The 11,304-nt window shown below is 39.6% G+C and overlaps 1 protein-coding gene across 1 annotated transcript; it reads left to right on the forward strand.

The window, feature by feature from the left end:
• Positions 1 to 6,671: 6,671 nt before the first annotated feature.
• Positions 6,672 to 7,130, forward strand: LOC110920406 (protein SRC2 homolog). Its single transcript, XM_022164618.1, has one exon. It carries the CDS (start codon positions 6,672 to 6,674, stop codon positions 7,128 to 7,130), a length of 459 nt encoding a protein of 152 aa, XP_022020310.1.
• The last annotated feature ends 4,174 nt before the right edge of the window (positions 7,131 to 11,304 follow it).

The raw sequence follows: 11,304 nt of genomic DNA on the forward strand, positions 1-11,304 counted from the left end.
TCGTGGTGATTCAGATTCTGAGGGGGAGCAGATCCAGATTTCAATTCAAACAAATCCAGTCGGTGAACAAGATGTAAACCAGAATATCACTAATTTGGAAGGCGGGGTAGATGTTCCAGGCGAGGTGATGCCGAGAACTCTTTCATACCATCCAGAGGAGTTGATTATTGGAGAATTGCAATCAGGCGTTCGCACTAGACGATCAATTGACCAAGGGCTTACGTGTTTTTATTCTACAATTGCACCTTTGCAAACTGAGTTTTCACTAAGTTTTTTTATTTCGCAGATCGAACCGCGAACATACAAAGAGGCGCTAACTGAAGATTCTTGGGTCAATGCTATGCAAGAAGAGTTAAGTCAGTTTGAGAAATTAGGAGTGTGGAAGTTAGTAGACTTGCCTGATGGTCACAGGAAGATCAACACCAAGTGGGTGTTTAAGTGCAAGAGAGATGACCGAGGGGTTATTATTCGCAATAAAGCTCGACTTGTAGTCCATGGCTTTAGTCAGCAGGGGGGTATAGATTTCACCGAAGTATATGCTCTAGTTGCTAGACTAGAAGCGATCAGAATCTTCCTAGCATTTGCATCTTGGAAAAATTTCAAAGTATATCAGCTAGATGTTAAATCTGCGTTTCTCTATGGGAAGGTAAAAGAGGAGGTATATGTCGGACAGCCACCAGGCTTCACCGATCTAATCCACAAAGACAAGGTCTATTTACTGGATAAGGCGTTGTATGGTTTACACCAGGCCCCGAGAGTTTGGTACGAGACATTGTCTCAACACCTGCTAGCCAACAGCTTCATCCGTGGAAAAGTGGATGCCACTCTCTTCACCAAAGAGGTCGACAGACATCTTCTGATAGTTCAGATATACGTAGATGATATCATATTTGGGTCAACGAATGAGAATCTGTGCAAAGATTTTGAAAGAGTTATGAAGCAAAAATTCGAAATGTCATCGATGGGTGAGATGAAATTCTTTTTGGGTCTTCAGGTTGATCAACTACCCAAAGGAATTTTCATACATCAGACGAAGTATGTTCATGATATCTTAGAGAAATTTGGGATGTCAGGATCTACTCCAGCTTCCACCCCGTTAGCGATGAACCATGGGATAAACCCTGATCTCACCGGAGAGAAGGTAGATGAAACGGTGTATCGTTCCATGATCGGCTCATTAATGTACTTGACTGCTTCAAGACCCGATATCATGTATCCTACCTACCTCGCAGCAAGATTTCAATCTAACCCGAGAGCTTCGCATATGGTGATTGTGAAACGGATATTACGCTACCTGAAAGGAACTCCATCACTGGTGTTGTGGTATCCAAGAGAAGGCGATTTCACGCTCGAATGGTATTCTGATTTAGATTTCGGATGCTGCAAAGTTAACGCAAAATCAACAATAGCGGGATGTCAGTTTTTCGGACCACGATTGGTTACCTGGCAATGTAAGAAGCAGACCTCTGTAGCTTTGTCCACATGTGAAGCTGAGTATGTATCTGCTAGCAGTTGCTGCTCTCAGATCTTGTGGATCCAGCAATAGATGCGCGATTACGGTTTTCAATTTCTTAACACCTCTATCTTTGTTGATAATGAGGCAGCGATAAACATCACAAAAAATCATGTTCATCACGCTAAAACAAAACACATAGAGATTCGTCATCACTTCATTCGCGATTGTTTCGAGAAGAAGTTGATACGAATTGAGAAAATCCACACTGACAATCAGAAAGTTGATTTACATACCAAAGCTTTTGATAAAACACGTTTTAAATATCTTTTAAAACTGAATGGTATGATGCTTTTATCGGTGTCGGATGGAATCATTGGCGTTGATGAAGGTACCACTGTAGATGATGATGAGAATCAATCTGCAATGGTTTGTCGATTTTTTACTTGTTTTGGTATTTAGGGGGAGTAGAGTAGGTTATTTCCAGAAAAAACAAAAACAGTTAAAAATTCAAAAATCCAAAAACATTAAAAAAACTGAAAAAGTGCTTGTGTAAAAAGGGAAAATGATAGTAGATCGGCTTGACAGTTACAGTATGCTAAAGATTTGTAATGAATAAAGCGTTAAATAGTCTCGCTGATGATGTGTCAATAGGTTTTTATACATTTAGTAAATTTGTTTGGGATATAAACATAAAATCATTACTTGCTTATTTCGTGGGGAACACTACTTGGATATATAGGTAACCCCTAAAATCTTGTTTGAAAGGTCCCTTTTTTCTGAGATACTAGGTCTTTATACTCACTGATATCTGGGGTATTATCCCGGGACTTCTGATTTTGCGGAAGCAATGGCCTAGTCCCCGTATAATACTTTCTGCATTGCTTGAAATATAGCACCGCCCTCAGCATAAAAATGATGAAACATTGAAAAATGTTAATCATGTGCTGTTGAAGAAAAGATCCCTAAAGTCGAAGCCGTTATCTCTTTGCTAAACGGAAGTTCTGACCTGAGCTCTCACGGCCCTCGCATTTAACCCCTTACAGATATCATCTTTGGTATACTCACCTGTAAGACTGAATAGTGGGACACACATATAAGTTTAAGTCCTCAATTCACCTAAACATGTATTCTGAACAGAATGAAATTTGTATGAAAATTTAAAGTGGATCAGTATATTGACAATCGATGCGAATTGTTTAATGCTTAGTATGTTATCAAGCTTAACTGTGCTAGTAACTTGTCAGTAGCTGATATGATTCCCTAACACGCTCACCAAAAATATGTTTGTAAATAGTTTTCATTTACTGCATTTCATTTCTTCAATTCATTTCTAGTTTAGAATCTTTATTAAAATCCAAAAAGATTTGTCATTCTGCTTTATTTTCCGACAAACCAAAGTGGAAAGCTGATTGTCAGATTCTCAGTCAGAAGCAGATGCAGGAAGATTCTACCTGGAAGATGAGTTTGGAGCTAATTATGATAAAACCTGAAAGATGAAAAGTCAACACAAGTTCATTAATTTGAAACTTGTAAATTTCAGAAATTGTTTGAAGATTTGAACAAAAATCAGTTTTTACTTTGTCACAGGTCAACCAAGGTCATTAAGTTGGACTTGGTAGACAAATTAAGTAATCCGGGTCATTAACTTGGACCTGGAGACTTAAGTGGATTTCTAAAACTGATGAACTGCAAAAGAAGTCAAAGAATAAATAGATTGTAATGTCAAATTTTTGAGAAGCAGGTTACAGGTTTGAAAGTGTGATAGCAGTGAAGTGAAATCCCCATGGCAAAGATAATGTCAAAGTTTGAACCAGAATTCAAATCCCAGCTTATCGAGAGGGGGAGTCTACGAAAGGGGGAGTCTAGATTCTGGAACAGCATTCAAAGGGGAGTTTGAAGATAGAAGATTGAAGGATGCTTTACAGTGATAGACAAATTGGAGGTGATAAAGATAGACAAGACTGATCAAGACTGAAGACTCGATCCCGAAGACTTCGTCAACATCCAAGGGGGAGTCTGTTGGTGCATAAATGTCTGTTAACTTTGTCTTGTATCGAGTCATATGTGTCTAGATAGGATTAACCAGTGTTCAGCAGGTCGGAAAACAGGTTTTGGAATGTCAAAGGGTAATTTTGCATGAAATGATATTCATATCATTTCAAACGAAATTAAGTAATTCCGCACGAAATTACTCCAAGGTAATTCCACACGAAATTAAGTAATTCCGTTTGGAATATGATTTCGTTTGGAATGTAATTCCATATGAAAAAGTAATTTCACTTGAACCAATTCTGTGCGGAATTAGTCATCCTATAAATACCCAACCTGCTGTGTCATTTGTAACTTTTCCGATTCAGAGCCGAGGTGCTGCCCGTTTGTCAAACGATCTGTTAAAGCTCAGAATCAATTAATAAGAAGATAATTAGGGGAAAACAAGCTGTATCAGGTCTATTTCTCTGATTCCGCCTTTGAAATAGATCATAAACTCTTCTGATTGACTCGTTAGGGTCATACGTCGATCCAATACATTTTGATACCAAACCTTTTGCTACTAATTTTATATGTTAAGTAAATATTTTAAGCCTTCTGGACTGATAAAAATCTTAGCTTTCCTTATATAACCTGAAAATCGCCTAAAACCGACTTTTACGCGTTTTAAACGCATAGTATGGGTTAAAACTATTTTTAACACATAAGACTTATTACCTAGTAATATTATAAGTAAATTTTTATACTTTAACAGTAAGTAAAAGTTTTGAACTCAGATTTCCAAAGTTGACCTTTAAAGCTTATGTGAAATGACCAAAATGCCCCTACGGTGCATAGTTTGGTTATAAATGATATATTTCACATATATGCAATATCTTACTGATATAACCTACTAGAATAAATATTTTTACTGATCAGTTTAGACCAGAACCTCAGATTATTATTTAACCTCTTTTATAATCCTTAAAATGACCAAAATACCCCTACAAGGCTTAATTTGAGTTTAAATTCAGTTTGGGCATAATGGAAGATATCCTACTGATATCATAACACATTTTAAGCATATTAACTTAGGGAACCTGTACATGACTCATTTGGTTACCCGTTATGCATTTTTCGCGTTCGGTACGGTTTATGTGACTAGTTTGCATAAATTGACCGAAACGGGTCAAACCTTATCATTTTTGCCTTAAAATCCAGAATGTGTTTAGTTTACCCATATTATACAAGTCTTCAAACTTGTAGGGTCTAAATCACATTCTAATCCGGTCTTCGCTTAATCTTGCGTTTGAACTGTAACTTTTCTTTAAAACTAACCGGTCTAAGTTTAAACTTAAGTAAGACCCGTTAGGAATCTAATAGGTTATTAAAACCTTCGTTCCAGATTTAGGAGCCCAGTAAAAGATATTTTCACTTGCTGATTGTGTACGGTTGAGTTAAATTTGTATATTTTGCTCAGGTAAAAACTTTTAACTTATTTTCCCTTATACGGGCTTGGGGTACGGTATATAAAATACCGCTTGGTCGGGTATTGAATTTTTAATCATATGAAGGTTAAATCATTAAGATAACCCGTTTAATCTGTTTTTTTTTTTTTGTTCTAAGCCTTTGGGGGGTTAATGACCATGTCCTGGATATCCTCGGCTCATTCATTAAAATGGCCACGACTTAAGCACGGGGTGTAGGCATACACCTGCCGGTGCGTATGTAAAATAATATGCCCGCTTGTTCGAGAATAACTCGCCGTGGGTTATATTATGTGGTGTATCTATTAATCTTTAACCCGGTATTCAACCCGGGCTACTGAACGTATAACAAACATATAATTCTTATACAAGTTTATTTTTAAATAATTATCCCAAGTTATAAGAGATTATTTGTGCCTTGTGCATTTAAATCAATTTTCTTAAAACATTTTCAAAAGTGTCAGTTAATTGTATTTACCAGTGTAAACTGACGTATTTTCCAAAAGGTTAAGTGCAGGTACTAAGCGGAATAGGCTGGCTACTCCTGAGTGAATTAAATAAAGAGTTTTGCAAGCTTTATCACTTTAAAATCTGTTGAACAATATTTCCTTTGTTTTGATCCGCCTATGGATCCTTTTACATTCCGTTTGTAATACTTATGTTACTTTCATTCGGTTTGTAATATTAATACTTTTAGACTTCTGTTGTGCATTAAACTGTGATAAATTGACTATGATGATATCAACTACGTCACGATACTCCCCACCGGGCCCGCCGGTAATACGTGGAAATATAGGGGTGTGATAGGTTGGTATCAGAGCCAACATTGGGTGAATTAAACACTAGCCTTTTGTGTTTAATCTCAATGACACAGTTGCACATTCCTTGACTTCCGAGTCTAGGCAAAGGACTTAGGACTAATCCTAATCTTTTATTTTGTCCTTTATTGTTTTCTTGGTTGTTTCTTTTGTTTGTGTTGGCTGGAACAGAAGATGCCACCGCGTATTAGAGGAAGATGCGGTAAGGCCCTAATCTTCACCAGTCATGATCATGAGGCCGGGCCATCTCACCGGCGAAATCCTTCAGTGACGATGAGCACTAGTCCCTAAGAAGATTGGAGGACATACTTAGAGTCTGCGAGGCATTCAGTCTCGCTTAACTCCTCACCTTCGTACCATGATTCCTTCGGGCTCCATCAAGGCAACGAGTCAGGTCACTCTCGCCACTCCTTCTTTCCGTTGCAGCGGTCGGGTTCACATCGTGCCTTTGAAGACCCAACCCCGTATTTTCAGAGCCGGATCAATCCGGCAAATCAGGTGCAAGAACCAATGGGTTTTAACCCATTGGGACCAGAAGATCATTTTTCTGGTGACCAAGCTATGGATATGGATGATGACCCCGATCCGGAGATGCCACCGAGTGGGACGCCGACGCATCCCATCGAAATCTCTGACGGATCGTCCTTTCACGGTTCGCCATACCGGGGCCGAGACAGCTATGAAGCAAGATTTGCCTCGTACCCTTGGGAGTTCACTCCCCCTTTTAACCGAGCACCTCAGCAGCAGCAGGATCCCTCTGAGGATTCTCGTTTTTAGGCGGTCACTCCACAACCGCCACCGTCGCCAGAGCAGCAACCGCCTCCGGAGCCACCGAGGCAGAGAAGATCTAATGCACGGATGTCCGTGCGAGGGGGATTCCGTTTCAACACCCCCCAACCCTCTAGTGGCAGTCACTACCCGCCACTGTATGAAGACCCGCAGATGGGAGGGCCTTCAAACCCTGTTTCAGAGGTGGACTCTGCGCCAGTCGCACCACCACCACTACAGATGGGTTTTGATAACCCAATACCTTCTTACGCCGGTACAGTGGCGTATAAGCCTTTTGAGCAACCAGGCCATTCTGGCTACAACTACTACAATGCCCCTGATGTTCACCCATATCTTGTAGCGGCAAACTACAATGCTCTTCATCTTGAGGGGCCCTACGGAGCCCCTTATCAGACTGGATACCCAGCTTATGGGTATCAATACCCGCCACCTCCTCAACCTCTGCAGCAGCAGCAGCCGCAGCCACCACAGATCCAGCCGCCACAACAGCAGGAGATTCTTCAGAGGTTGAGCCAGGTGGAGCGAGAAGTTCAGGAGGAGCGTAGAAGCCACCGGGGATTCCTTAAGGGTTTGGCAAATATAATCAAGGGGAAGAACAAAAGGGATCATTGAAGTTCCTTAATTGTTTGTTTTGTATTTCTTTAATTTTCAATTAAGTCCCTGTGTGGACATCTATTTATGTACCTAGTCCCTGCGAGGACTTGTATTTTTAGTTTAGCCCCTACGTGGACAAGTTATTTATGTAAAAGTCCCATTTAGGGCAAATGTGTACTCCTTTTAAGAATTTAATGGAATGTTTAATTTTAAATTTCATTTCTGTCATTATATGTATGAATATAAAATGTGAAATAAATCAAAAATATCATTCCTTTTGAAAGATCTACCATTATATATTAAACAAAATCTTAATGGCAAAACCTAGCCCATGTGTCATTTTGAGATAGGGCCATGATAGTAGCTCCTTAATTAAGATTCAAATCCTTGTTAACTTCTGAAAACATGTTAACACTCCTGGCAAATGTGATTCGATAAAATCACATAAGTCATCCTTATATTGGATTCTTCCAATTCCTATTCTCTATTTTATTTAATCATCCATTAGTGATGAAGTGCCTACGGGCCATAATTACTGTCCTTTGAGACAAAAGACAGTTGTAGTCTACGACTCCCTATCAAGGAAAGGTGATGAACTATGTTCAAGCCTTAATGCCTCGATCCTATAAGATCATGGCTTATAATTTAAAATTTGTCCTTGTGACTGGGCCTTTTGTGCCATTATAATATTTTAATAAATTTTAACTGAGGATTAATTTGAAAATCCTGAATATATATGTGACTAATAAATTAACCAATATGGTTTATAAATACCATGTTTAATAAATCATCAAGAATGACAATACTGTTATAGACTTCTGAATAAATTATTGTCATTATTTTGTGTAGCAATCAAGCTACATGGCATAATCTGAAGAAGTCAACAGTCACCCTCTGGAAAATCATGATACTACCAGGATCAACGTAACTGGTGCGGAACTTCAGGTATTGATCGATAATGTTGTTACTAAAGCCATGGATAGGCAGTTTAATGAATCAAGTGGTACTTAGAGCAAGACCTTATCTGTACCTCATTCTAAATCTCACCCTAAGACTCACTCTGTGGCTCATAGTAAGCCACCATCTAAAACTCACGAGTCAAAGAAGGATGATGCCCAACACTCATCAAATCAGCATAGTATTCCGTCTAAGAAGATTGTATTCGATAAGGATCCACGAGCAAAAACCTGTTCTTATAAGTATTTCGTCTCCTGCAAGCCCAGGGATTTCACTGGGGAAAAAGGGGCCATTGATTGCATGACGTGGCTAGATGAGATGGATACAGTGGTTGATATTAGTGGTTGTGGAGAGCAAGATATTGTGAAGTGCGTCTCACAATCGTTCAAAGGAGAAGCTCTAGCTTGGTGGAGGTCCTTAATCCAAGCTACTGGAAAGATTCCGTTATACAACTTGACATGGGCTCAGTTTGTTGCGTTAATCAAAGAGAATTTATGCCCTCAACATGAAGTTGAGAAGACTGATACTGACTTTTTGACGTTGGTTATGAAAAACTTAGACTGTCAGGCATACCTTACCAGTTTCAATACCATGTCTCGATTGGTTCCATACCTAGTTACACCGAAACCAAAACGCATAGCTCGATTTATTGGGGGTTTAGCCCCGGAGATTAAAGCTAGTGTGAAAGCATCAAGACCTACTACCTTTAGGTCAGTAGCTGATTTGTCATTATCTCTTACCCTTGATGCGGTCAGGCAGAGATCGCTTAGGAATTCTGATGAGGGGAAGAGGAAACCTGAGGATGATAACTCACACTGTTCAGATAAGAAACGTAAAGGGAACTCGGATCACAAGAAGAGTTCGGGATTTAAGAAGGATGACCAACAGTCGGGTGAGAAGCCCAAATGCAAGACCTACAAAAAGCGCCATCTAGGAAAGTGCAAGTATGAATCCAAATCCTAATCATAACCTAGGGCTTGTGGGATTTGTAAATCTAGTGAGCATAAGACATTGGATTGTAAGAAGATAAAGGATGCGACTTGTTGTAATTGTAATGAGAAGGGGCATATTAAGTCTAATTGCCCAAAGTATGCCAAGAAACCTGAAGAAGGTAAAAATACCAATGCTCAGGTCTTTCAAATGAATGCACAAGAAGCAATTCAGAATGACAACGTGATAACAGGTACCTTTCTTATCAATGATGTTTATGCAAGGGTATTGTTTGATTCGGGTGCAGATAAATCGTTTGTGGATAATAAATTTTGTAAGTTATTAAATCTTCCTGTTAAAACCCTAAGCATAAAATATGAAGTAGAATTGGCCGATGGTACCATAGAAACTGCTTCAACTGTGTTAGATGGATGTTTTATATCCATTAGGAACCACTCTTTTCCGTTATCTTTGCTTCCTTTGAAACTAGTTGGTTTCGACATAGTGATAGGCATGGATTGGTTATCTCATAACCAAGCCCAGATTGTTTGTGACAAGAAACAAGTGGTTATCAAGACTCCATATGGTGAGCCACTTACCATACAAGTAGATACTCAGTATCGGTTGCCGAAGCAAGTGTCTATGCTTAAGGCGTCAAGGTGTTTGAAGAAGGGTTGTGTCATTTACATGGCACATGTAACTATTGATGAACCAAAGCCCAAGGTTGAAGACATCCTTGTTATCTCTGAATATCCAGACGTATTCCCTGAAGAACTACCTGGTTTACCACCAGATAGGCAAGTGGAGTTCAGAATTGACATTATTCCTAGAGCAGCACCTGTTGCAAGAGCACCTTACAGGTTAGCACCGACTAAGATGAAAGAGTTAAGGACTCAGGTAGATGACTTGTTGGCCAAAGGTTTTATTCGACCTAGTTCATCTCCCTGGGGAGCACCGATTCTGTTTGTGAAGAAAAAGGATGGGTCAATGCGTCTATGCATTGACTATCGCGAGCATAACAAGGTTACAATCAAAAATAGATATCCATTGCCCAGGATCAACGATCTGTTTGATCAACTGCAAGGGGCAAGTTACTTCTCCAAGATTAATTTGAGGTCAGGTTACCATCAGCTGAAGGTTAGAGATGAAGATGTGTACAAGACTTCATTCAGAACTCGATATGGTCACTACGAGTTCTTGGTGATGCCTTTTAGGCTCACTAATGCACCAGCAGCGTTCATGGATCTCATAAATCGCGTTTGCAAACCCTACTTGGACAAGTTTGTCATCGTCTTCATTGATGACATTCTTATTTATTTAAAGAACCAGGCTGATCATGAGAAACATCTTCGTTGTATTCTTAAACTTCTTCAGCAAGAGAAGCTCTACGCCAAGTTTTCAAAATGTGAGTTTTGGCTTCGTGAAGTCCAATTTCTTGGACATATGGTTAGCGAGCGTGGTATCCAGGTGGATCCCGCTAAAATTGAAGCTATCATGAATTGGCAAGAGCCGAAGACGCCCACAGAGATTCGCAGCTTCTTGGGTATGGCAGGATATTACAGGCGTTTTATTGAAAAAAATTTCAAGAATTGCGGCATCCCTAACTTCATTAACTCGCAAGAATATCAAGTTTGATTGGGGTCCTCAGCAACAAGAATCCTTTGACATTCTTAAGCAAAAGTTGAGTAATGCTCCCGTATTGACGTTGCCTGAGGGAATCGAAGAATTTGTGGTATACTGCGACGCGTCACACACTGGAATGGGTTGCGTACTCATGCAAAGAGGCAAGGTCATTGCCTTTGCTTCTCGACAATTGAAGGTGCACGAAAAGAATTACACCACCCACGACTTGGAATTGGGTGCCGTTGTGTTTGCACTTAAACTTTGGAGGCATTATTTATATGGTAACAAATGTGTGATTTATTCTGATCACAAGAGCCTTCAACAGCTGTTTAACCAGAAGGATTTGAACATGAGACAATGTCGATGGATGGAGACACTGAATGATTATGATTGTGAAATTCAATATCATCCAGGCAAAGCGAATGTAGTCGCTGATGCTTTGAGCAGAAAGGAACGGGTTAAGCCCATTAGAATCAATGCCAAGAGCACGGAATTGAAGAACAGCTTAAATGAAAGATTGTTAGCCGCTCAAAAGGAAGCTGTATTAGAAGCCAACTATCCGAATGAAAAGTTGGGAGTAACTGCTGAACAATTATTATATGGCAAGGATGGACTTCTAAGATTAAATGGACGAATATGGGTTCCAATTTATGGAGGACTCAGGGACGTTATCCTTCAAGAA

The sequence above is a fragment of the Helianthus annuus genome, chromosome 16, assembly GCF_002127325.2.
Source record: "Helianthus annuus cultivar XRQ/B chromosome 16, HanXRQr2.0-SUNRISE, whole genome shotgun sequence".
In the NCBI taxonomy this organism is placed as follows: domain Eukaryota; kingdom Viridiplantae; phylum Streptophyta; class Magnoliopsida; order Asterales; family Asteraceae; genus Helianthus; species Helianthus annuus.

What these genes read in the sequence shown, in the direction of transcription:
- LOC110920406 (XM_022164618.1), top strand. Translation starts at nt 6,672, where the DNA reads ATGGGAGGGCCTTCAAACCCTGTTTCAGAGGTGGACTCTGCGCCAGTC.